General features: G+C 48.1%; 3 protein-coding genes across 12 annotated transcripts in view; 2 read left to right on the top strand and 1 right to left on the bottom strand.

The window, feature by feature from the left end:
* Positions 1 to 12240, top strand: part of MARS1 (methionyl-tRNA synthetase 1) — a 20583-nt gene extending 8343 nt beyond the window's left edge. Inside the window, exons 11-22 of one of the 2 annotated variants that reach the window (XM_037030126.1) lie at positions 1847 to 1921; positions 7908 to 8078; positions 8326 to 8421; positions 8567 to 8684; positions 9067 to 9280; positions 10320 to 10451; positions 10555 to 10659; positions 10751 to 10937; positions 11485 to 11556; positions 11712 to 11735; positions 11823 to 11915; positions 12021 to 12240. In XM_037030126.1, coding sequence (XP_036886021.1) covers positions 1847 to 1921; positions 7908 to 8078; positions 8326 to 8421; positions 8567 to 8684; positions 9067 to 9280; positions 10320 to 10451; positions 10555 to 10659; positions 10751 to 10937; positions 11485 to 11556; positions 11712 to 11735; positions 11823 to 11915; positions 12021 to 12167 — 1434 coding nt within the window. In that variant the 3' untranslated portion in view covers positions 12168 to 12240. The remainder of the gene's footprint in view (positions 1 to 1846; positions 1922 to 7907; positions 8079 to 8325; positions 8422 to 8566; positions 8685 to 9066; positions 9281 to 10319; positions 10452 to 10554; positions 10660 to 10750; positions 10938 to 11484; positions 11557 to 11711; positions 11736 to 11822; positions 11916 to 12020) is intronic. The other variant, XM_037030127.1, reaches the window with a different exon arrangement.
* DDIT3 (DNA damage inducible transcript 3) lies at positions 12178 to 16534 on the bottom strand. Of its 3 annotated transcripts, none has more exons than XM_037030134.1 (4): positions 16243 to 16534; positions 13743 to 13786; positions 12850 to 13007; positions 12178 to 12766 (listed from the first exon to the last, which is right to left on the bottom strand). In XM_037030134.1, the coding sequence occupies exons 3-4, from the start codon at positions 12985 to 12987 to the stop codon at positions 12398 to 12400; spliced, it is 507 nt and encodes a 168-aa protein (XP_036886029.1). In that variant the 5' UTR covers positions 12988 to 13007; positions 13743 to 13786; positions 16243 to 16534; the 3' UTR covers positions 12178 to 12397. The 3 variants fall into 3 exon arrangements, with proteins under 3 accessions (XP_036886029.1, XP_036886027.1, XP_036886026.1); XM_037030132.1 differs by having other exon boundaries at positions 12850 to 13022; positions 13739 to 13786; positions 16243 to 16533; XM_037030131.1 differs by having other exon boundaries at positions 13739 to 13786; positions 16243 to 16532.
* MBD6 (methyl-CpG binding domain protein 6) lies at positions 16494 to 25593 on the top strand. Of its 7 annotated transcripts, XR_005064161.1 has the most exons (15): positions 18227 to 18555; positions 19571 to 19634; positions 19807 to 19943; positions 20244 to 20346; positions 20481 to 20643; positions 20852 to 21904; positions 22084 to 22745; positions 23018 to 23171; positions 23352 to 23521; positions 23641 to 24051; positions 24140 to 24207; positions 24424 to 24489; positions 24624 to 24791; positions 25056 to 25119; positions 25379 to 25593. XR_005064161.1 is itself a non-coding variant. In XM_037030123.1 (13 exons), exons 3-13 carry the CDS (start codon positions 19831 to 19833, stop codon positions 24694 to 24696), a joined length of 3036 nt encoding a protein of 1011 aa, XP_036886018.1. In that variant the 5' UTR covers positions 16494 to 16567; positions 19571 to 19634; positions 19807 to 19830; the 3' UTR covers positions 24697 to 25593. The 7 variants fall into 7 exon arrangements, 3 of the variants coding, with proteins under 3 accessions (XP_036886018.1, XP_036886019.1, XP_036886020.1); XR_005064162.1 differs by lacking the exon at positions 25056 to 25119; XR_005064159.1 differs by having other exon boundaries at positions 25056 to 25593.
* The last annotated feature ends 41 nt before the right edge of the window (positions 25594 to 25634 follow it).

Raw genomic sequence — 25634 nt, 5'->3', positions numbered from 1 at the left:
GAGGAAGAAAGAGAGGGAGAGAAATATTGATGTGAGGGAGAAACATCAGTCAGTTTCCTCTCGTAAGTGCCCTGAATGGGGACCAAACCTGCAAACCTGGCACATACCCTGACTAGGAATCGAACAGGTGCCTTTTACTTTGTGGGACAATGCAACTGAGCCACACCCACCAGGGTGACAGTCTCTATTCTTAAGGGACTCCCAGTCTTCTTCCATGCAGGAATTTTAGCTTAGTATCCAGTGGTTCTTCCTACTCCACCCATCTCAGCAACTTATTCAGCTCATGGGATAACTATCAAATGAACATTTACTATGGGCTTAGCATTGTGCTAGGAAATTGAGTTTACACTTCCCTACTTTTGCTCCTACTTCAGACCACCTCATCTACATTTCTTTAATTCATTCTCTTCCATAAACACTGTCTCCTCTCCCACTCCATGTATACTTATTTGTTACTTGACTCATTCAACAAATTTTTTTGAGTCCTTATGATAGGGTAGTCACAGTTCTAGGTGCTGAGGATATAGCCGTGAACAACACAGATACATTTAGTGCAGGGAGGAGCCTAAAAACGAGAGTGTAGTTACAGAATAAATTGCCAGGAATATGTGTTAGAGAGTGACTTCTGGAGGGAAATTTAAGGTAGGTGATTAGGGAAAGCGTCTCAAAGGAGGTAACATTTGGACTGAGAGTTTAACTGAGAGATGAGAAGGAGCAACCAAGGCAATGAGTGAGGTTAAGAGTACCCCAAAGAGAAAGATAAGGAAACGCAAAGGCTCAAAGCAGCAAGGAGCTCAGGCAGAACTGAAAAGGCCAGTGTGACTGTAGCACAGTGAGTGAGAGGGAGAGTGGATCACGACGAGGTCAGATTACCAGGGCCTAGCAAGCCACTGCAGGAGTTGGGCGGGAAGCTGCTCTGTGGAAAATGGATGGGAGGGAAGCATGAAAGTGGGGAAACCAGTTCGGAGGCTAGAGTGGTAGCTCCGAAATGGGGTGATGTTGGCTTGGACTAGGTTATAGCAGTAGAAATGGGAGAAAAATGAAGGACTTGAAATATGTTGTGGAGGCAGACTCCAGCATTGGATACATGGAATTCAGGGTGAGGGGGAAGTCAAGAAAATGACGACTCGCGAGCTTGTAGCTTGAGCAGCTTGGGTAGATGGTAGCACCATCTGTGAACAAGAGCACGATTGGATGAAGAATGCACTTTCCGGTAGCATGTGTTTGAGTTCGTTAAATTTGAGATGCCCCTTAGACACCCAAGGAGAGGTTAGGTAGGCAGTTGGATATAGGCATGTGGAGTTGAGGAGAAGCGGTCCTGAGGGAGTTACATTTTTTCACCTTCAAAAATCCCAATCAAAATTCACTTGGAAGCTTTCATTGAGTAGCCCCACCTAACTGTTCATGATCACCTTTCTGGGATTTTTTACTCAATTTGTACGATGAAAATAAGTATTTCTTGACATTTTGCTTTGTATAGGTCTGCACTTTTTTGCCATGCAGAGAGCTATATGTCTTCTCTTTCGTCGTTCCTGCCTTCCCTCACATAGTTGCATTCAGTGTAGCTCTCAGAGGATGCTTTCTTTTCTACCCTCTGGAGTGACAGGACAGAGACCTGAACCTCAGAGTAACAAATGTTAGGCTGTGGAGATCTGAGTCTCCAAGTTCACAGAAGGCCCAGGCAGTGGGGTTGTCTGAGTGTGAGCATGACGCTACGCTGGATGGCAGACTGGGGGGTTCATCCCTCTGTGACTCTCCCCTTGCCTGGACAGCTCCCCATGACCTGCAGGCCTGATCCTGAGTGTCCCGTCTTGGGTCACCCCTTCTCTTGAATTTCCCTTCACAGAGACCTCAGTGTAAGGTCTGCCGGTCGTGCCCTGTGGTGAAATCCTCCCGGCACCTGTTTCTGGACTTGCCCAAGGTAAGTGGGCCTTTCTCTCAACTTGGTCTGGATGACCTCATCTACCCCTCTGCCTCGGCTAGAAATCTATTCCAAATCACTCTCAAATGTTATAATTTCTATTTAAAAGTTATGCATTATACAAATACATAACAAATGAATGTCATAAAGTGGAAGGCTCAGGCCCACTAAACCCCAGGCTGCTTACCAGAGGTGTTTACTACCGTTCATTTTTTCTTTGTGTCTGTTCAGTAATATCCCGTGTGTATGAATGAGCTGTACATACATGTCCTCTTTACTAAGAGCCATTCTTGCATAATAGCAGTACAATTAACAACTTTGAGAAATTTAACATTGATACAGTCATCTGCCCTGCCATCCAGATTCCAGTTTTGCCAATTACCCCAATAATATTCTTAAAGCACTTTTTCTTTAGCACAGACAGTAGTTCAGGATCATTTTTCTTTAACAGGAAAAAAACCAGTTTATTTATTTATATTTGAAGTATATTTTATTGATTATGCTATTACAGTTGTCCCAATTTCTTTCTCCCCCTTATTCCCCTCTACCGTATAACCCCCATTCCACCAGCATTCCTCCTCTTAGTTCATGTCCGTGCGTTGTACACATAAGTTCTTTGGCTTCTACATTTCTTATACTATTCTTAATCTCCTGTCTATTTTGTACCTACCGATTATGCTTCTTATTCCCTGTTCTTTTCCCCCCATTATCTCCCTCCCCTTCCCCACTGATAAACCTCCATGTGATCTCCATTTCTGTGATTCTGTTCTGTTGTTTGCTTAGTTTGTTTTTGTTTTTGTTTTAGATTCAGTTGTTGATAGTTGTGAGATTGTTGTCATTTTACTGTTCATATTTTTGATCATCTTCTTTTTCTTAGATAAGTCCCTTCAACATTTCATATAATAAGGGCTTGGTGATGATGAAGTCCTTGAACTTGACCTTCTCTGGGAAGCACTTTATCAGCCCTTCCTTTCTAAATGATAGCTTTACTGGATAGAGGAATCTTGGATGTAGGCCCTTGCCTTTCATGACTTTGAATACTTCTTTCCAGCCCCTCCTTGCCTGTAAGGTCTCTTTTGAGAAATCAGCTGACAGTCTGATGGGAACTCCTTTGTAATTACAAAGGAGTTCTCTCCTTTTCTTTTGCTGCTTTTAAGATTCTTTATCTTTCATCTAGGGTAATGTAATTATGATGTGCCTTGGTGTGTGTTTCCTTGGGTCCAACTTCTTTGGGACTTTCTGAGCTTCCTAGATTTTCTGGAAATCTGTTTCCTTTGCCAGATTTGGGAAGTTCTCCTTCATTATTTTTTAAAATAAGTTTTCAGTTTCTTGTTCTTCCTCTTTTCCTTCTGGCATCCCTGTGATTCAGATGTTGGAATGTTTAAAGTTGTTCTGGAGGTTCCTAAGCCTCCTCATTTATTTGAATTCTTGTTTCTGTATTTTGTTCTGGTCGAATGTTTTTTTCTTTCTGCTCCAAATCATTGATTTGAGTCCTGGTTCCCTTCCCTTCACTGTCGGTTTCCTGTATATTTTTCTTTATTTCACTTTGCATAGCCTTCACTTCTTCCTCTGTTTTGTGACCATACTCAACCAATTCTGTGAGCACCCTGATTACCAGTGTTTTGAATTCTGCGTCTGATAGGTTGGCTGTCTCTGTGGCTTAGGTCTATTTTTGGAGTTTTGATCTGTTCATTCATTTGGGCCATATTTCTTTGTCTCCACACTGCTGTTGCAGTGTAAGGGGTTGAGCCTTAGGTGTTCTCCAGGGTGGGGCAAAACTCTTTGCTGTGTTGTGGCACTGTATGTGGGGGAGGGGTCAGAACAAACAGTGCTGCTTGTTCTCAGTTGGCTGTCAGTCACTTCCCCCCATGAGCCTCAAGCACATTGGGCCCTTCTGGTGCTGATTCCCAGGTGGGTGGGTTTGTGTATGTTCAAGGACCCTGTGGGTCTCTCCAGCCAACTCTCCTGTGAGGCTGGGAGTTTTTCCTTCCCCTGCATTCCCCCATAAGCATTTACAGCTAGAGGTTTTTAGGCTTTTCTTTTCCCATGCTGGAACCCTGGGTGCCTTGGTCTGTCTTGCTCCCCAGTTGTTCCTCCCCGTTTATTCCCATGCCAATATGGGACCACCCAGTCCGCTAGCCGCCTCCTTACCACTTGTCTTCTCCTCCCTGACTGCTGTCTCTACCCTTCCTACTGGTCTGAAGGAATGTTTCTTTTTTAACTCCTTGGTTATCAGACTTCCAGTTTAATTTTCTGGCAATTCTGGTTATCTTTTATTTTAAAATTTGTTGTTGTCCTTTTGGTTGTGCAAGGAGGCAAAGTGTATCTACCTATGCCTCCATCTTGGCTGGAAGGCAGAATCGTGTTGCATTTAGTTTTTGTATCTTTTTAGTTATCTTTCATCTGAAACAGTTCTCCAGCCTTTCTTTATCTTTTATGACATTAATAGTTTTCAGACTACAGGCCCCGATCCCCTTTTTAAGTAGAATATTCCTCATTTTTTTAAATTGATACTTTTCTCTTAGAGAGAGAAGAAGGAGGGGAGAGAGAGAGAGAGAGAAACATCGATTTGTTGGTCTATTTATCCATGCATTCATTGGTAGATTCTTATATGTGCCTTGACCAGGGATGGAACCCACAGTCTTGGCATATTGGGAGCATGTTCTAACCAACCAGCCAAGGGCATATTCCTCATTTTGGATTTGTTGGGCATTTTCTCGTGATTAGATTCAGGTTATGCATCCTCAGTTGGAATACTGCAAAACTGTTATCGTATCCTTTCCAGACCCACATCATGGCCAATTTCCCATCATTGGTGATGTTCATTTTATTTAGTCAAGGTGTTATTTAGTTTCTCCAATGTATAATTAATATTTTCCCCCTGGCAAATTATAAGCAGTCTGTAGGAATGCACTTTAAAACCATGCAAATACCTTGTTCTATATTGAAAGACCCTTCTAAATTTATCATCCTTTGTTATTTAATCATTCTTACCTGAACCACTTTTCGTTAAGATTTTCCAACTCTATCATTCCCTCCAAATTTATCTTTCTCCTTCATTCATTTATTCATTATTTATGATCTATTAACAGTGTGGACTTAGAGATTACTATTTTTTTCAGTGGTTTATAATTCATTCCTGTCTTAAATTATTTTCGTGTGCACTCGCCCTGGCTGGCGTAGCTCAGTGGATTGAGCACAGGCCTGCAAACCGGAGGATCGTGGTTCGGTTCCCCGTCAGGGCGCATGCCTGGGTTGCAGGCCAGTTCCCTGCGGGCCAACTCCCAGCAGGGGACACACAAAAGGCAACCATACATTGATGTTTCTCTCCTTCCCCTCTAAAGATAAATAAATAAATAAAATCTTTAAATTAGAAAAACTCTATGAAAAAAAAGTATTTCATAAAAAAAAAATTATTTTCGTGTGCAAATTGTCCCTTACTTGTCCAGTGGGAGTCTCTTCAAGGTTGTTTCTCTGTGTTTTTGAGCTCTCCCACCATTTTTAAAGCACTTCTTTATTTTCTGGCATAACAAGATATTCTGGACTCATCTCATTCTGGCTTTAGAATAATTTTTTCATAAAACTCTGATTTATTTCAGGAGGGAAATAGTCCTATTCTTTAGGACTATTCTTTAGAGAATAGTCCTAAAGAATAAAATAGGTGTGCTTATTGCTACTGGGGTGCCTTTGCTTCTAGGCTCTTTCAGCACAGAGAGCTAGGCATTTGTTTTAGGTTCATGCAGACATCTACAATTCCAGTCCAGCCCCACAGGGTTTTTCTTCCCTTTCCCTCATTTCCTGTTTGCGTCTCCCTTATTTCACAGTAAGTACCATGGTTTCCAGCAACATTTTCTCATTTGCTCTGTCTCACATTACACTTAGAATTTCAGAATTGCTTCAGCCAGACCACTGGCAAAAAACCTTCTAGAAAGAGCTTAGGGTTTGTTGGCAGTTGTGTTCCTCCCACCGACTGAGGGCATATACTCAGTAACATGTTCAAAATGGTCTTAGTTTAGTTTTTCCCTGCTTCAGTGCACTTATGTCACTGAAATAGGTTAATAAGTTTAGTTAATTCGCTTTTAGTTTTTTTCTCTCATATCTATTAATTCTATGAACATGTAGAAATCAATATGCTTATAAAAATCAAAATTATACAAAAAGCTGTGCTGACAGAAGTGTCCTACTCTTTCCTGTCCATGCCACCTGTTGTCTATCACCTGTAGGTGATCAACTTTGTTTTGTTTAAAATTTTATTGTTTAGAATTTCTTTTTTTTTAATTTTATTTATTTATCTTTAGAGGGTAAGGAAAGGAGAGAGGGAGAGAAATATCAATGTATGGTTGCCTCTCGTGAGTCCCCTGCTGGGAACTTGCCTGCAACCCAGGTACGTGCCCTGACTGGGAATCGAACCGTGATTGTGTGGTTTGCAGGCCCGTGCTCAATCCACTGAGCTACACCAGCCAGGGCCTCAACTTTGTTTTCTGATTTATCCTTTGTGTATTTACTTTTGTAAAGATAAGCGTATATATGTCTGTGTGTACATACGTATGTATGTATGCACGACATGTGTATGTATGTATGAGACACGTGTGTGTATGTTTCCCCCTTACACAAAATATAGCGTATTGCATATCCTCTTTTGCATTTTATCTTTCACCTGACAGTATGTCCTGTAAATTGCTCCATATCACTTCATAGAGATCATCCTTATTTGGTTGTTTTTTTCCCTAAATAGCTGCATAGTACTATATTTGTGTAGGTTCCATAGTTTAACCGATTTTCTGTGTTCTCCATTTAGGTAGTTTGCAGTACAGCAGGGCCTTGAGTAATGTTGTTTTGTTCTGTGTTCTTTTGTTATAAGGTTGATGAGATGCTGTAGGAACTTAACTCTTGTCTATATCAATTAGCCCGTGGTAAAATTAGTTTTGTTATGTCATTTCATTGAATGAACCTATTGACATTGAGGACTTACTGTATTTTACACTTACAAATAATTTTGCAGTGGATAACCTTGTGCATATATTTTTTTGAATTGCTGGTTGTGTATCTTCAGGTTAAATTCCTTAAAAGTGGTCACTTGCTATGTCAAGAGTAAATGCATACGTAGTCAAATTTTCCTCAATAGATGTTGTAACATTTTTGCATTCCCACCAGCAAGCTAAGTGTGCCTGTTTCTTCATAGCCTTGCCAACAGAGTATATTGTCAGGCTCCAGAAACTATGATACAAGTTTGCTTTTAAAATTTCATCTAGAAGTATATGGTATAAAAGTAGATGTTCCCCATAATCCCATCTGAGAATAAAGCACTGATATATATTTTCCTCCAAAATTTTTTTGGGGCTTATGTTACTCTATGAATTAACATTTACTTTTGTAGTAATGGGATTACAACATATTTTTTCCAGTTTGCTTTATTTAATGAGTAAAAAATCTTGGGGATATATACATGCCCGTTACATATAGGTCTACCTTATTCATTTAAATTTTTTAAAAAATTCTTGTTAGAGAGGGGGAGGGAGAAAGAGAGGGAAACATCAGTATGTGGTTACCTCTCAAGTGCCCCCTACTAGATATCTGGACTAGAACCCAGGCCTGGGCCCTGATTGGGAATTGAACTCATGACCTTTTGGTTCACAGGCTGGCATTCAATCCACTGAGCCACACCAGACAGGGCTACCTTATTCTTTTTAATGGCCTTATAAGTATTTTATTGTATTGATGCACCAGAGTTCTTTATACTCTACTGAACTATGGAAATTTCAGTTTTTTGCTGTGATGAACAGTGAACTTCTTTATATATGCATCTATACACTCGTGTGAATATTTCTGTTGAAAAATTCCTAGAAGTGGAATTACTATGTCAAAGTCATGAGTCTTAATTTTTTATATTGTATTGCCAGACCTTCAAAAAGGTTGTACATATTTACTGTTACACAAACCGCGTATGAGACTTTTCTAGAGTAGCCCTCTGTCTCTGCCACTTTAGCTGGAAGACCAACTCGAGGAGTGGTTGAGGAAGACATTGCCCGGCAGTGACTGGACACCCAATGCCCGGTTCATCATTCGTTCTTGGCTTCGGGATGGCCTCAAGCCACGCTGCATAACCCGAGACCTCAAATGGGGAACCCCTGTACCTTTAGAAGGTTATGAGGACAAGGTAAGAATCCCATGCTTTATTTACATCTTGCATTATTCAGCCTTGGGATTGAGACCCTTGTATAACAGAATGCACTATTGACTATGTCTTGTTTCATTCTGAGACTTTGGGTTGGTAAGGGTTTCCCAATTTCTTTAAACTAAATTTATTGAGGTTACATAGGTCAATAAAATTATATAGGTTTAAAGTGTGTTTCTAATGCTTTAAAAAAAAATTCTACCATGTCTCTCTCTTCCTGACCATCCAGGTATTCTATGTCTGGTTTGATGCCACTTTTGGATACCTGTCCATCACTGCCAACTACACAGATCAATGGGAGAGATGGTGGAAGAACCCAGAGCAAGTAAGCAGTTCTTGGTTAGCCTGTCTATGAGGATGGTGCATGCATGTGTGTGGTGGAAGGGAGGTGGTGTTAGGGTTGGGTATCTGATCTTTCTTTGGTCTTTGAAGAAGGTCTCAGAAGCTCTCCTTCCAACTATGTTCTATAGGTGAACCTCTATCAGTTCATGGCCAAAGACAATGTTCCCTTCCATGGCTTAGTCTTTCCTTGTTCAGCCCTAGGAGCTGAGGACAACTACACATTGGTCAGCCATCTCATTGCTACAGGTACCGTGGAAGACTGGACTAGGCATATTCCTAGGGAATGAGGGCTGGGGCAACACTTGGAAGATTTTGGAAAGGTGGTACATCTTGCATTAGGAGTTGAGATGAGATAGGAAATAATTTAAACATGAGAACTCAACCCAGAAGGAAATAAGAACCCAAAGAAATCAAGAGTCCAAAGCTAAAACTTTGTAACAGGTAGACGCAAAGTGGGGAAAGGCCAGAATGGAGAGGCAAGATCTCCCAGGTTCTCTGCAGGCCAGCTACTCAAGAAGTGTTGCTGGACACCCACAGCTGAGTTCAAAGAAGAAAGGAGAGTTGGTAGGTCAGAGAAGGAAGAATGTGACTTGAGCAGATGGTTCTTTCATTTTCTTTCTCTGTCCAGAGTATTTGAATTACGAGGATGGAAAATTCTCAAAGAGCCGGGGTGTAGGAGTGTTTGGGGACATGGCCCAGGACACAGGGATCCCTGCTGACATCTGGCGCTTCTATCTGCTATACATTCGGCCCGAGGGCCAGGACAGTGCCTTCTCATGGACAGATATGTTACTGAAGAATAATTCTGAACTCCTTAACAACCTAGGCAACTTCATCAATAGGTAGGACTTGGTGAGGAATCATTCAGCAGATGAGCTGAGGTGGGGCTAACTGTGCTCCATGAAGTTGGAGAGATGGGAATGCCAAGCTGCCTAGTGAATGGGCAGGAGGCTGGGAGGGGTGGGTAGGACCATGTGAAAAGTGGATTTCTATTCATTGAGACTTGCTCCTGGAATATAGTAGGCTATGTATACTGGGGAGAAGTTAGTTGTAGAGATGCGATTTAGCAAAGTTGTTTACAAAGTTTTGGAAGTTGTTCTCTTTTAATGTTCTGTGTAGAATTAGAATTGTGTTCTCACAAAAAAAGTTCAGTTGCAGACTGTTGAAAAGTTTGGCCGAAGAAAGGTTTTATTTTAGTGTAGAGATAGGAAGCTGATGCTGTACTCTTTGGAATTGTAACTTTAGCTCACATTTCATTTTTGGTTCCTACATTAGCTACTCTGTGATCTAAAGAAATATCTGTGCCCTGGCTGGTGCAGCTCAGTAGACTGAGTGCTGGTCTGCAAACCAAATGGTCACCAGTTTCAATTCCCAGTCAGGGCACATACCTGGGTTGCAGGCCAGGTCCCCAGTATGGGGCATGCAAGGGGCAATCACACATTGATGTTTCCCTCCCTCCCTTTCTCTCTCTAAAAATACATAAAAGCTTTAAAAACAAAAAAGAAATATCCTTCATGGCTATCTACCCTTTCAGATTTGGTCATTAACTACATTTAACAGATAGCCCCTATTAGAGTATTTGATGGCAATTTACATATATTTCAACTTGATCATTCTGAGTGTTTTTTTAAAAATAAAATGGTTACTTTATCAGGTTTCTTTAGACAAGGGGTATCTGTATGTGAACTGTCTGTTTTGTTCATGTGCAGAGCCACATTCTTAGGGGAGAGAATGAGGAATTACTTGGTTAAGCTTTGCCTTGCAGCTTGAGGGAGTCGGGAGGTATCAGTTTCGAGAGAATGTGGAATTATGACGATCAGGTCAAATTTCTTTAAGGAGACTGGAAAATAACTCCTCTTTTTCTCTCCTACTCCTATCAAGAGCTGGGATGTTTGTTTCTAAGTTTTTTGGGGGTTCTGTGCCCGAGATGGTGCTTACCTCTGATGATCAGCGCCTGCTGGCCCATGTCACCCTGGAGCTCCAGCACTATCACCAGCTGCTAGAGAAGGTTCGGTAAGTAACCTACACCTGGCTCATCTCTGATCTGCTGGCATGTTGGGAGCCCCATACTGGTCCCTCCAGGACCTTACACCTTGGCCTGCCTCCCCCTTCCCAGGATCCGGGATGCCTTACGCAGTATCCTTACCATCTCTCGTCATGGCAACCAGTATATTCAGGTGAATGAACCCTGGAAGCGGATTAAAGGCAGTGAGGCTGACAGGTAAGTAAGGAGGTAGGATTGGCTACAGGGATCAAGTATCTGGTAGGCTGTATCCTCTTGGAGGACCTGACTAGTGTCTCTTTTTCCCCAGGCAGCGGGCAGGGACAGTGACAGGCTTGGCAGTGAATATAGCTGCTCTGCTGTCCATCATGCTTCAGCCGTACATGCCCACAGTTAGCTCTACCATTGCGGCCCAGCTGCAGCTCCCACCTCCTGCCTGCAGTGTCCTGCCCACAGATTTCCTGTGCACCTTACCAGCAGGACATCAGATTGGCACAGTAGGTCTCTGAGGATCAGGAAAGCCAGTCGCTCTTAAAATCCCTACGTTTGCCATGCTGCCTTTGGGGAGGGCCAGAGAATTTTAGGCCTGGGATTCTCACAGCTGTTCTTTGAAACCCTTCTGCACTCATCCTCATTCTGAAGTGAGGCTTGTTTCTGAAATATTGACTCACAAGCCCAGTGTTTTCTGTTGCCCGTATTTCCTCATCATCCTTCATGCCAGAACCAAAGAGCTGGCACATGTAACTGATGTACAGATGTTTGAAGTGACACCATGGTCACCTGGTCTCCATAATGCTAACAGTGTACCAACCAACATCATTGAATAGTTTAGTCTTGAACTCTGTTAACACTTTGGGTTTTCATAGTGACCGTCAGGGTTTTTTCTGGATTCTTTTCTGAAATCAGCATGTATTTGTTCAGTGTTACACTCACATTCCTAAAGATTGAGTCCCTAAAGGTCAGTGATTGGGGTTGGAGAGACCCTCTGTAGTCTGGTAGATTTTATACCTAATCAGTGAATGATTCTGGAACTTTTTTTTATAGGTCAGTCCCTTGTTCCAAAAATTGGAAAATGACCAGATTGAAAGTTTGAGGCAGCGCTTCGGTGGGGGCCAGGTGAGAAAGCTAGGCCATGCTGCTCTCAGCCAGCAACAGCCATCTCATTGTGTCCAGTGTCACCTCCTTGGTGTCCCTAAGTGGTCCTCCCTTATCATTCTTTCCATCTTTTGGCCCTCTATTTTCTCACTTATAGTTTTTCTTTCCTGTCTTAGATGGAAGAGTCCTTGGCATTAAAGGTAATCACTTTCCCTGAGATGTTACATAAAACTTGAGGTCAAGGAATATTTATGGTAGCAGGTGATAACTCTGTTGTTGTTTTCCAGGCAAAAGTGTACCCCAAGCCAGCAGCTGCAGAGACTGTGACAGCAGCTGGGCCACAGCAGGTACAAGAGCTAATGGATGAAGTGACAAAACAGGTATGAAGCTTGAACCCTGTGGGTGAGACTAGAAAACTTGAACCCTACACAGGTCCTTTCTGGTCTCACTGTTGTTATTCCCTCACCCCCTTCCTCTTCTTTTAGGGTAACATTGTCCGAGAACTGAAAGCACAAAAGGCAGACAAGAACCAGGTTGCTGCAGAGGTGGCTAAACTCTTAGATCTGAAGAAGAAGTTGGCTCTAGCTGAGGGGAAACCCCTGGAAACCCCTAAAGGCAAGAAGAAAAAGTAAAAGTGAGAACTTGGCTTATAGAGTCACTTTAATGAATATGGACAGTAATAAATAAATGTACAATCTCTATATACATGCTGAGACCCTTTCCTGTTGTCTACCCCAAGCTTTCCCCCTACTGTAGGAATGGGGTTGAGGGTCACATCACTGACATTAGTGAGAAGATGGTTAGTAGCCATGTCTGGGAAAGGATGGTACTGGCCCGAGGGGAAAGTAACGGTCTCAAGTGTTCATACTTGGTGCAGATTGACCATTCTGTCAATTAGAGCTCGGCGAGTGGCCTCTACTTCTCTGGTCAGGCGCTCGATTTCCTGCTTGAGCCGTTCATTCTCTTCAGCTAGCTGTACTGCTTTCCTTTCATTCTCTTGTTCTTTATCCTTCATGCGTTGCTTTCCAGCCCGGGCTGGGGACTGACCACTTCGTTTCCGTTTCCTGGGTATTTCTTGGTCGTCTTCTCCCTCCTCCTGAGCCAGGGAGCTTTGAGTGGAATCTGGAGAGCAAGGGCTCTGGGAGATGCCTGTGACTTCTGCTGGCCCTGGTTCCTCAGTCAGCCAAGCCAGAGAGGCAGGGTCAAGAGTGGTGAAAGTTTTTGATTCTTCCTTCAAGGGAATGAGGAGGTAGGCACTTTTAGTTGAGAAGGGAACATCAACATCCCCCCTGGTTTTAGGTGTAACATTCTTACCTCCTCATTTCCAGGGGGTGAGACGTAGGCACCTGCATTTTCATCTGAGGACAACACTTCCTGCAGATCCTCATACCATGCTTCCAGCTCCCAGCTGGACAGTGTCCCAAAGGAGAAAGGCAAAGACTCAGCTGCCATCACTGCAGCTATATCAGGCTCTGGAAAAGGATATACTGGGGATAGTGGGGAGGATGGGGGATGGGACAAGCATCTCAAAGCAGTCTGTACCACAGGTTGGCTAACTGGCTTGCTGCCTTTTTGGCAGTAATGTTTTATTAGAACATGGCTACATCTATTGATTTATATATTTTTATGGCTACTTTTATGCTACAACACTGGAGATGAATAGTTGTGATGGAAACTGTGTGGCCGTCTGTATCTAAGATATTTACTATCTGGCCCTTTAAAATTTACCAGTCCTTGGTCTATACTAATATTCCCTCCTTGCTTTTGCCCCACACTTGAAGCATCAAGTGCCTGGATATACATTCTTATGGGATCCTGGTAAGTTAGCCTCCCCGAGCAACTCCATTGGTAGTTCCTAGGAGTAATTACCATGCCATTTGTGCTTCTTTCTCCTGTGTTGCGGAGTCCTATGGGTTAGTCTAACCTTGATGGGGATTGAAGTGTGGTAAGACAAACCAATTACCTTTGTTGGGGCCAGTGCTTACTCAGTGCCAGCTTTCAATTAGGACATGATCTAAGAATAGAGATTTGGTCCCTGTTACCAGTAGGCCAGGTGGATGGAGAGCAAAAGAATGCTAAGATTCAAACCATCCTCTTATATCATCTCTAGGTGTTTTCATAGCTTCTTAGGGTCCCAGTAAAGCGAGCCTAACCATGACCATCTCTTAGGAGTTGGTTTTGGGAAAGGGTTGGTTAAGTTTACCTGCTTTCAGGTGTGGTGATATATGAAGATACACTTCCTTCTGGAACACTGTGGGGATCAAAAATATGTATGTTAGCCATTTTTGGAAGGGGGAGGGGCAGGTTCTTTTACTTTTATCTTCAGCCTCCTATTGATCCTTCCTTACTTCCTGTCTTAGAAGAGTATGGATAGTTAACAGTCCGTGTAGCCATTTCCAAGGACAGAGGAGAGCCTAATTTCCATTATTTTTAGCTGCTGACATTTGTAGTCTGGATTACATAATAGGAAAGCCCTGGCCATTTCAACTTTCTCTAAATTCAAGGCAGGCCTCAAACCTGCCAGGGTAAAAACTGCACCACAGGAAAGAGAACAAATAAAGTGACATTTTCCTAATTCCATTCTCAAACTGACGTCCTCTAAATGTACATTCCCAGTATGGACCTCCAACGCTGTTAGCTGTTTACTTGCCATCTCCTCTGGGTATCTAACAGGCAACTCAGATGTCATATGGCCAAAACCAAAATCCTAATCTTCCCCTTCCAAAGTTTTCCCCATCTGGTAAATGACAAGTCTAGTTGCTTCAGCCAAAAACCTTGGTATCTTCATTGATTCCTCTCCTATTACACCCCACAATCCAATCCAAACTACCAGCAAAATTTCTTAACTCATTCTCCAGAAACCCAGAATCTAAATATTTCTCCACAATTCCACTATTATCAAGTTACTCTCTTTTGGATGACTGCAGAAGGTCTTCCAGTTTCTGCTCTTGCCACTCCTCCCTAAGTCTATTCACAACACAGCAGCCAAAGTGGGCCTTTGAAAACTTAAATCATGTCCTGCCATTCTTATGTTCAAAACCATCCAGTGACTTCCAATTTCACACATATTAAAGGCTAACATCCTGCTCTGGCTGGTGTGGCTCAGTGGATTGAGCATCGGCCTGCGAACCAAAAGGTTGCCAGTTCGATTCCCAGTCATGCCACATGCTTGGGTTGCAGGCCAAGTCTCCAGTTGGGGCATGCAAGAAGCAAACGATAGATGTTTCTCTCCCTCTCTTTCTCCCATTTTTTCTCTCTAAAAAATAAATAAAATCTTTTAAAAAAAAGGCTAACATCTTTAAAATGGCTTAAAAGGCCCACACAGTCTGCTCCTTCTCTGCCCTAGATTTCTCATTGAGCACTCTCTTGCTCACCACGGTCCAGCCAGTTGGCTTTTTGTTCCCTAAAGATACTATGCATGATCCCACCTTAGAACCTCTATTCTTACTGTTCCTTCTGTAAAACTCTTCCTTCCTCATACCTGCATGGCTTACCCCTTCACCTCTTTTAGGTCTTTCATTTAATGGTCATCTCTGTAAGGGAATCCCTGACCACCCAATGTAAAACTGTAACCCCCACTCGAAGCACCCTTCCATTCATTAGTTTTCTCTATGGTACTTCTGTTTACTGTATGCCTCTTCCCACTGAACTGTAAGCTCTGTGAGGGCATATATTTTTCCTCTCTCGTTCATGCATGTATCCTGGGCCCCAAACTGCACTTAGTGGGTGCTTGTTAGGAATGAATGGATAAATTCTCCCCAACTTCTCTCAGGGAAGGGAGGGTGAAGCCCAGAGCAGAGCAGCAGCTGCCTATCCCTGGGGACTGTAGATGCAATATCGCCCCAAGTGTTTCTCTGCAGGACTGTCCTCCCTGGGGAACTTCCTTGCCTTCCAGTGCCTGGAACGGGGCTTTCATCAGCAGTGGAGCCCCAGGCCAGAGGGCTGTACAGTCAAACGGGGGCTGGCCTGATGCAATGGTTACACAGAGATAGTTGGAGACAGGACAGAGGAAAAGAGGCAGGGACCAATCTCAAGAGAAGGACAATACTCTGGGGAGACCCCAAATGACTTCCCACACTTAAGAAATTCAAGATGCTCTCTTGTGCAGGAAGCCCACGGACCTTTGGGATAAAGGAAAAAAACCGAACTCCTTTCCCTGTCCATGGGTACCCGGCCTCCAAAAGGCTGTGTCATTCTCCTGAAGGTTCTGTCCACTGTTGAGTTCAGCATGGCTGTCCTGTGTAGGGCTCACGAACCCCAGCTACGGCTGTAGCCATCCTGGCACTGAGACGCTGCCTTTGATACAAGATTGGGGGTGGGACTATCGGTGGGACAGCCAAGGCAGCGGCCTAGTCTGCGGTCCAACAGGCTTGTAGGGAGCCGGGGGTGTGTCTTGCTGCTCCACCTCCCACCAGATAGGCCTAACGCGGAGGCCGGAGGTAAGCAACTGTAGAAAATATAATAAATCTCCCAAGAGCAGCTAGGCCCCTTCGCTCCAGGCAGGGGTGGGGTGACACTGTCGTCCGAAGGAAGCAGAGTCTGTTAACACCTCTCCCGAATAAAAGATCTCGCCATCTCTCCCTCGGACAGTAGCTAACTACTTTATAGAGGGGGTGGTGCCACATTCTAAAGAGCGGAAGCCGGACTTTGAGCCGACAATGTCTCGAAGATGGAAGGGTAAAAGGTAGATGGACGATCGGTACTCACCTCTCTTCTCAGATTCCAGCTCTGATTTTGGCTCCGTCGCTGCCACCCGCTCATTTTCAACATTATATCCACTGTATATCTTAGACTCGAGCCTCTGACCTCAGTATCCCAGAGCAGTGATCTTTTAACAGGGCCTTGCCCTCCTCTCAGGGGCGGATCCAGAAGCCAGCTAATCAGAAAGCGGCACGCTGGCGTTGGCCCCGCCTCTCCTTACAACAGCCACTCAGGAACCGCGCGGTGCTGCCCCCGTCGCTCCCTCCTTCTTGGGGGTCTATGTCTTGCTGGACCCGGAAGTGGCTTTGGGTCACGAGGCTCCGCAGAGGAGGTGAGTGAGTCATGCGCGCGCGCGGACAGGGAAAGCTGGAAGGGGGAGGGGAGGAAAGGGGGGCGGGGATGATGCAATGTTTGGCAACCAGTGTCTGCGCGCGCAAGCGCAGGGGACTACGAGGGTGGTGGGAGGTGCGGGGGGTGGGGGGTAGAGGAAAGAGGCGGGGCACTACCTCCCAGCACCCAACGGCCCCAACGGCTATCAACCTTGGCTGCTCCGTAGGCTGACGGAAGAAACCTTACTGTACCTTGCCTACCTCAGGAGCTATTGGCCCGCCCCCCTGGCATTAGACCCCGTTTTACCTCCTCCTTAAAGCTTCCGTTTTTTTCTTGGCCCCTTCCCAGCTAATAATGGGCACAAAGTCTCTTAAACCTCCCTGCTTTGAAAGTTTGCATCCGCCAAGATTTTCTACACCTCTAGTCTTCTTAAAGGGGTCTCATCTTTTAGTCTCCTAACTACCTAAAATGAGACTGAGGTATTTGAATCCCTTTGGTGGTCATTTTCAGCTCCTTTCAGAAGAGCACCCTTAACTTTTATGAGCCCTTAGCATGCCAGAACTCAGGTTCTTTTCCTGAGTGGGCCTGATTCTGTTTCCCCACTCATCTCCCCTCATGTTGCTCTAGTGCCCTTCACCAAAGACCAAAACCCACCCTTTTCATTGAACCAGGCAGTACGTCCTGTGACTCCCTGATCTGAGGAGATGGGCATAGGCCTTCTGCCTCCTAGGTGTTTGGGCTACAGTAGAGCCTAGTTGCCTGCACTTTAGCGCACGGCCTTGAGATTGTCAGGAGAGGTCAGGTTCTAGCTTCAGCTGCCCCTCACTTGCCCAGGAATCCCAGTTCAGCCACCTAATCTCTCTGTGCCTCACCGTTCTTGTTTGTAAATAAAAAATGAGTTGTGAAGGTAAAAAGAGGGGACTATGAACTTTGAGGCAGCTTGAAACAAAAGTGAACGGCACCACGCAAAACGCGAAGTATTTTTTTTTTTTTTAGGTAGAAAACAGGCCATGGGGTGGCCTGTTACAGATCCTGTCGTACTTTAAGGGGACAGCCAGAGTTTGTCTAAGTAGAAACTGTCAGAAGGCTGGTGTAACTGAATGGCTGGTATAGATGGTGATCTGACAGTGACAGGTCCTTGGTCAGGCGTGCTCCATTGCTCCAGACCTCCATTTCCCCTCAGTCAGTGGGGCTGGCAGCGGGTTGGATCGAACGCACTCTCCTGGTTCAAAGACATGACCAGATTGTCAGTGACAGGCAGAGGTCATGTGACTTGACCGGCGGAGGTCGTGTTGTGACATGTTGACCTGGGGAGGTGGGTCAAGTCCCACCCAGAACAGATCTCGGGAAGCCTTTGGGGCAGGGCAGGGCAAGCCGCGACTTTCATCTTTGGGGGCTGGCCCCTCCCAGACCGGGCATTCCTGGCTCCCTCGACAGATTGTGGCTTTGGAAAGGTTCCTCCCTGGGGAAAGCTGGGATTGGCCACCAGTGGTCTGGGAAGAGAGTCAGATCCTTCCGCGGAGGGGAGGGCAGGGCGGGGCGGGGAGGGGGGCCGCGTGGGGTGTTTGTTCTCTTGGGGATTAATAGGGAGTTGTGGGGGAGGGGTAGGCGCGCTCCCGCATGCGCACTGCGGCCCCTCCTGTTGGCTCGTCGTTGTCCGCTGGGCGGGGGCCCGACCCCGCCCCTCTCCCGTCCGGGCGGCGGCGGCGGCTGTGGCAGTGGCGGCGGCGGCGGCGGCAGCGACGGCGGTGGTGGTAGCAGCCTGCGCAGTGCCTTCTGGGAACGGAATCCCCAGGGCTGCCCCTGGCCCCCATGGCGCATGCGCGGGAGGCCGCTCGGTGATCCGCGGCGGCGGCGGCGGCGCTTCCTGCTAGGACCGGCTGGGGCCGTACCGGAGGCTCGGGCTCCACCGACCCTCCTCCCACTCCCTCCCACTCACCCTCTGGGCCGCGACTGCGCAGGGCGGGGCCGGCCGAACCATGGGCCGCGGTGAGTGCAGGGCCCGGCCCCCCCCCACCCCGCCCCTCCCCCTCCCCTCTGCCCCCTCTGCGTCCTCTCGGCCCCCTTCTCTGGCCCCATTCGTACTCCCCCGCCCTCACCTGCCCCCACCGTTTCCCCCTCTTAACTGCTTGACTTTTGCCTTCTTCACCTCCCTCCCCTCAGTTCCTTGCCCACCCTCCGCCCGCCCTCTCCCCAAGTTCCTTCCTACTTCGTGCGCCTTCCCCTCCTCCCCAAGCTAAGGGAAGCAGTCTGGGTGACAGGGCGCCTTGTTATGAGAGGGAAAGTTTTGAAGCCTCCAGTGTGGGGGGGCAGCGATGGTGAGGTTGAGGAGGATACTTACAGGGTTGAGGGGAGGCCCCACATATTTGAGGAGAATCCTTGTTGGAGTTAATTTGAAGTCTGTGGGATAGAAGGTGCTGAAACCCCTTGCCTTAGGCTTGGGAGGAAATCAGGAGCTTCTAAGGATCCTGGGACAAGAGTGTGATTCCAGTCTTTCTTAAGAACGCCCAAATGAACCAGATCAGCATGGGGGGGGGGGTGCAGTTCTGTTGGTACCACCTAAGCTGGCAGTTAGGCAATGGCTTGGTGACATGTGGGGCAGTCTACGTTTTATATGATCTGCCTGTGTGTGTGTGTGGTGATGGGGGGTGGTGTACTGGAACAGCAGGGGCCAGGCTCTCTGGGAAACTTCCTAGTGGCCTGGCATTACAGGAATTCACACTCCTGGGTGAAGTCTTCTGTCCCTGATGGGGCAAAAAGACCCTGCTCTTTATACATGTAGAGGTTGGGCTGTGATTCCTTGGTCCTTGGAGGTGGAGGCTTTGACTCTCTGGTCCCTAAGGACTGCACATGTGAAGAAGATTGGTTGTGGACTCAGCTAGCATATCCCAGAGATTTTTATGGGCACTTCATTAAGGATCTTTCCCTTGAGAGTATCTTGAACTGTTGTGCTTTCCAGAGTTGGACAGATTCCTGACAGTCCCTTCTCTCTCCTATCTTGCAGGTGTGGGCTAAGCCGGCGGCCCCGGCTTTAGACTGGACCCCACAATGTTTGCAGAGATGTTCAGGTAACTGGTGGGATGGCAGAGGGCTTCCCCCCCTTTCTCTCCCCCAGCTCTCTGAGGGTTCCCCCTTACCTCTGGGTTCTCTTGGGTCTTCCCACAACCTTTGCCTTCCTGGAGTACTCCCTCAGGTACCCAGCCCAGTTGAATCTTAATGCCCACATGGATGCATTATCAGGCACGTGGGAGCTGATTACACACAATGAATGGGGGCAATGAGAGCAGTGGAGCAGACAGAGCTGGGGGCCCTGTGGCCACATCTGTCCCGATCGGCTGGCAGCGCTGTGTTCGAGAGGGTGCTGTGCTCTATATCAGGTAGAGATCCTCCAAGTTCCCTGAATTCTACCCCTAGGCCCTTCAGTTGCCTGAGTTTTCTCTCTTGCACTCCATCTCTCAAAGCTTAGATTTCTGGTACCCTGTTGCTCTTCTGTTCGTCCTTCCTTCCTCAATCTTTTTGGTCTCTGTCTCTGAATCTGTTCTCCCTCTTTCTGTCTCTTTCTACATACCTTATGCTTAATCCTTCCTAGGAAGGTCTTTGATTAAGGAAGTATCATTTAGGAATGTTTCCTGATTCAGTGTCAACCAACCCCATACTCTGACCCTGTCCTTTTCCAGCCCAAGTGGCACAGAGCTGTCTTCCTTGGAGCAAACCCGGAGCTACCTCCTCAGCGATGGGACCTGCAAGTGCGGTCTGGAGTGTCCACTCAATGTCCCCAAGGTCAGAGTGATGAGGGGTGCCAAAGAGTACAGGGATAAACTTAGAGACTTAATGCAAATCACTGCCCATGGTAGGTAGTCTTTGTCATAGCTTCCACCTCCTCAGGGTCCCTGTCCATGTCTTCTACCTTACAGGTTTTCAACTTTGACCCTTTGGCCCCGGTGACCCCGGGTGGGGCTGGGGTGGGGCCAGCATCAGAGGAGGACATGACCAAGCTGTGCAACCACCGCCGGAAAGCTGTTGCTATGGCAACTCTGTACCGCAGCATGGAGACCACCTGCTCACACTCTTCTCCTGGTGAGTCTTCTCCACTTTACAGAAGACTGAGGACAACTTAAGTGCCTGGAAGAGGAATGGTGGGAGGAGCTTTATGAGAAGGAGAAAGAAGGGTGGATTTAGGAGCTGCTTGGTGAGAGGGCACAGGCAGGTTGGGAATTTATGAAGATAAAAAAAAGTTCTTGGAATGGGAGCTACAGGCTAACCGATCATTTCTTATTTGTTGCAGGAGAGGGAGCGAGCCCCCAAATGTTCCACACTGTGTCCCCAGGGCCCCCGACTGCCCGCCCTCCCTGTCTTGTCCCTCCTACAACTCCACTTAATGGGGGTCCTGGCTCCCTCCCCCCAGAACCACCCTCAATTCCACAGGCCTTCCCCCCTCTAGCAGGCCCTGGGGGGCTCTTCCCACCGCCAAGACTTCCTGACTCAGTCCCCTCTGGAGGCAGCAGCAGCCCCTGTTTCCTCCCAAGAGGCAATGCTCCCTCTCCAGCTCCACCTCCTCCACCTGCCATTAGCCTCAATGCCCCTTCATACAACTGGGGAGCTGCCCTCCGAACCAGTCTGGTACCCCCTGACCTGGGCTCTCTTCCAGCCCCCCATGCCTCCTCCTCACCACCTTCAGATCCTCCTCTCTTCCACTGTAGTGATGCCTTAACACCCCCTCCTTTGCCCCCAAGCAATAATCTTCCTGTCCTCCCTGGCCCCGCTGGTCCTACCACTCAGCCACCAGTGTCTTCAGCCACTATGCACCTGCCCCTGGTCCTGGGACCCCTGGGAGGGCCCCCCACGGTAGAAGGGCCTGGGGCACCCCCTTTCCTTGCTAGCAGCCTACTCTCTGCAGCGGCCAAGGCACAGCGTCCCCCGCTGCCCCCCGCCAGCACTTTACAGGGCCGAAGGCCCTGTGCCCAGGCGCCCTCAGCTTCCCACTCATCATCACCCCGGCCCAGTCAGCGCCGTACCCGAAGACCCCCAACTGTATTGCGTTTGCTAGAAGGGGGAGGTCCTCAAGCCCCTAGACGGAGCCGTCCTCGTGCCCCTGCTCCTGCCCCCCAACCCTTTTCTCTCCCTGAGCCATCCCAACCAATTCTCCCTTCCGTGCTGTCCCTTCTGGGACTCCCCACCCCTGGCCCTTCCCACTCTGATGGAAGCTTTAACCTTTTGGGGTCAGACGCACACCTTCCTCCTCCCCCAACCCTCTCCTCAGGGAGCCCTCCCCAGCCCAGGCACCCCATCCTGCCCTCCCTGCCTGGGACCACCAGTGGCAGCCTCAGCAGTGTGCCAGGTATGTAACTGAATGAGTGTGCTAGAGCTCCTCCTCCCCTGGGGTGAAAAGACACAGCCAAGGCATTTAGGGGAGAGTTTAGAGTTCTCTAGTGGTTTTCTGGCTTAGGGGCAGGGAGGTTGGGTTCTTCAGACACTGGGAGAGCCTCCCTTGAGCTGAATCTCTCTTTTCCTTTGCAGGTGCCCCTGCCCCACCAGCTGCCTCCAAAGCCCCTCTAGTCCCCAGCCCTGTACTTCAAAGCCCATCTGAAGGGCTTGGGATGGGGGTGGGCCCTGCCTGCCCTCTGCCTCCCCTGGCTGGTGGGGAGGCTTTCCCTTTCCCCAGCCCTGAGCAGGGCCTGGCACTGAGTGGAGCCGGCTTCCCGGGGATGCTAGGGGCCTTGCCTCTCCCTCTGAGTCTGGGGCAGCCTCCACCTTCTCCGTTGCTCAGCCACGGTTTATTTGGCATGCTGGCTGGGGGAGGGGGACAACCTCCCCCGGAGCCCCTGCTACCGCCTCCAGGGGGACCTGGCCCTCCCCTAGCCCCAGGCGAGCCCGAAGGGCCTTCGCTTTTGGTGGCTTCTCTGCTTCCACCACCCCCTTCAGACCTCCTTCCACCCCCTTCTGCACCTCCTAGCAACCTCCTTGCCTCTTTCCTGCCTCTGTTGGCCCTGGGCCCCACAGCTGGGGATGGGGAGGGATCTGCAGAGGGAGCTGGAGGTCCAAGTGGGGAGACGTTTTCAGGTTTGGGAGACCTGTCCCCGCTACTGTTTCCCCCACTTTCAGCGCCCCCTACCCTCATAGCTTTAAATTCTGCGCTGCTGGCTGCCAGCCTGGACCCCCCCTCCGGGACAACCCCCCAGGTGAGGCTAGGGGGTGATTGGGTGGGATGGAACAAGAGGTAGAACCAGAGATGGGAATTGGGAGTCAAAGGTGTTTGGTTTTATGGTGAGCTCTTCCTCAGGGCCTTTGGGAAGGGCTTAGTGCTTGGCTAGGGGTAGGGCAGCTGCAAGAACTGGGTCTGTATTTAATAAATGTGGCCTACTTCATTCACATGAGGCTTCAGTGAGATTGTACAGTATTATAAATGGAAGGGATACTTTACACATATGTTATAACCATTCTTTATCTTTAGCCCTGTGTCCTGAGTGCCCCCCAACCTGGACCACCTACCTCCAGTGTCACCACGGCAACTACTGACCTGGGAGCCTCCTCTCTGGGCAAGGCCCCCTCCAACTCAGGGAGACCCCCCCAACTCCTTAGCCCTCTGCTGAGTGCCAGCCTGCTGGGTAAGTCTGAGGGGAGACACAGGTATGAAAGAGAAAGGAAGCAGTAAAACTGGGAAGTAGCAGCTGGATAAACTGGGGAAGAAAGTCTTTTGACCTCTGGGTAAAAGCCTAAGAGAATAATAGGGTTTGCTCCACTTAATTGATTTGCCTAGGCAGATCCCTGATTTTGTACTTCAACAGGTGACCTGTCTTCGCTGACCAGCAGCCCTGGAACCCTCCCCAGCCTGTTGCAGCCTCCTGGCTCTCTTCTCTCTGGCCAGCTGGGGTTGCAGCTCCTCCCTGGGGGGGGAGCTCCTCCACCCCTCTCAGACGCTTCTAGTCCCCTTGCCTGCCTGCTACAGAGTCTCCAGGTGAGGGTTTGGGGGTATGTTTTGTCATGATTTTTTCCTGAACTTGAAAGCTGGGCATTCTGAGTTACGAAGCAGAGGGACTATATTTGAAACTGAGATTTTTTTTTTTTTGCCCGCAGATCCCTCCAGAGCAGCCAGAAGCCCCCTGTCTGCCCCCTGAGAGCCCCGCCTCAGCCCTGGAACCAGAGCCTGCCCGGCCTCCCCTCAGTGCCTTAGCCCCACCCCATAGTTCTCCTGACCCCCCAGTCTCTGAGCTGCTCACTGGGAGGGGGTCAGGGAAAAGGGGCCGGAGGGGAGGAGGGGGACTTAGGGGCATTAATGGTGAGGCCAGGCCAAGCCGGGGCCGAAAGCCTGGCAGCCGGCGGGAGGCTGGCCGACTTGCCCTCAAGTGGGCACGTGGTGGCTTCAATGGACAAATGGAACGGTCTCCAAAAAGGACCCACCACTGGCAGCATAATGGGGAGCTGGCTGAAGGGGGTGCTGAGCCTAAGGATCCATCCCCTCCTGGGCCTCATTCTGAGGACCTTAAGGTGAGTGCAGAGTGATGGGAGGTCTGGCTGAAGGGCTCCAAGGATCAATGCAGCCATGGTGCATTTTCCTAACTTTCCCTACACACAGTCCATCTTTTCTCAGGTGCCCCCAGGGGTAGTCAGAAAGTCTCGTCGTGGCCGGAGGAGAAAATACAAGTGAGTGTTAAGCCCACCACAACCCTGGCCTTTCCCCACTTCCTGCTGGGTTTATAGAAATGGCTAAAGAGTAGCTTGGCTTTCAAAAGGACAAAGACTTTTTTGAGTATGAATATTATGCCTTTACTGTCCAAATGTAGAAAGTTTCCCACCTAAACTCTGAAATTCACCTGGTGCTTGGGAGGTGTTCCTGATCATCTGTGCCCCTTATTGCAGCCCTACAAGGAACAGCAACAGCTCCCGCCAGGATGTTACCTTGGACCCCAGCCCCACAACCCGAGTAAGTGCGTGTCAGTGGGTGGGAGGGGATGTATAAGGGATAAGGCAAGAGGAAAAGAGGGTTGGAGAGGGAGGAAGATATAAAGACTTCTTGATACCTTACTGATCATTTTCAATTTCCCCCCCCTTGAATAGACGGCTGTCCCTCTGACTCCCCGGGCCCGCCCTGGCCGTCCTGCCAAAAACAAGAGGAGGAAACTGGCCCCATAGCAGCCATACCTGGAGCTGGATCTGACCCTGATTGGGGAAAGCTGAGTGCTGAGCCTTGGGAGCCCCTGCCAGCCACCTGCACCTGTGGACAGTGGGTGGGGGCACTACTCCCCACTCAGAGCACAAATGCAAGCCCTTCCCCTACAATCCCATCCTGAGCCATTGCAGGGGGTAGGGAAGCTCAACCCCTCCCCCCCAAAGCCATGTCACTGAAAAGGCCTTGGGGGGGATTGGTATATGGCCTGCTCCCCACTAGGCTAAGGGGAACACCCCCTTCCCCAGGTCTTTTATTTGTTTAAGTTATTTTTGCACAAATGACTTTTATATTTAATTCGACTTCATTGCCTCCCTTCTTAAAGCCAGCAGGCTCAGTTTACAAACCTGTGAGCTACTGTTGGCTGCTGCCCTCCTTCCCAGTGAAAGGTACAAAGCAATAAGCATCATGCATCCTCCCTCACCCCTCCAACACCCCTCTGTCTCTGGCTCAGGTTGCTCAAAGCACAGATCCCCTCTTACCCCTGTCCCCAGGTTTGAAACACATAGCCTCATTTCAAGGTGTACCCAGCTTCCATCTGCTTTCCTCTGGGATAGAAAAAGGGGGTAAGGGGGCAAAGAGGGCCCTCTGGGACTCTCCTCCCATACACACTACACTGCCCCTTCTCCTTCCCATCAAAATGCTCAGAGACGTTGTGATGATGCGACTGAGGATTATGCAACATGGTCCAACCGGAGCGGCCAGCACGACCAGCTGTCCAGGGGCTGCCTCCTGCCTTTTCTTTTGTAAAGACAAGACCCTTGGGAGTTTTAATTCTGTTTTGTACTTGCCCTGTGGGGCCTCCACTGCTTTTCTATGGGAGACACTCTTAATTTAACAGATGAGAATATTTTGAAACTCTGGCTCTGACTCTGTACTCATTTTTTCCTTAGTTCTTTGGTAT

Source organism: Sturnira hondurensis, unplaced genomic scaffold (genome assembly GCF_014824575.4).
Source record: "Sturnira hondurensis isolate 20B ecotype Veracruz unplaced genomic scaffold, ASM1482457v3 Scaffold0020601, whole genome shotgun sequence".
Classification (NCBI taxonomy): domain Eukaryota; kingdom Metazoa; phylum Chordata; class Mammalia; order Chiroptera; family Phyllostomidae; genus Sturnira; species Sturnira hondurensis.
Note: the sequence above shows the minus strand (reverse complement) of the source record. Positions and strands in the feature narration are given on the sequence as shown.

Coding starts and splice junctions, on each gene's coding strand:
- DDIT3 (XM_037030134.1), bottom strand. CDS start 12,987: ATGGCAGCTGAGTCTTTGCCTTTCTCCTTTGGGACACTGTCCAGCTGG. Junction 12,767..12,849: donor CACCCCCTGGAAATGAGGAG/GTAAGAATGTTA, acceptor ATTCCCTTGAAG/GAAGAATCAAAAACTTTCAC.
- MBD6 (XM_037030123.1), top strand. CDS start 19,831: ATGAATGGGGGCAATGAGAGCAGTGGAGCAGACAGAGCTGGGGGCCCT. Junction 21,905..22,083: donor CAGCCTCAGCAGTGTGCCAG/GTATGTAACTGA, acceptor TTTCCTTTGCAG/GTGCCCCTGCCCCACCAGCT. Junction 23,172..23,351: donor GCTGAGTGCCAGCCTGCTGG/GTAAGTCTGAGG, acceptor GTACTTCAACAG/GTGACCTGTCTTCGCTGACC.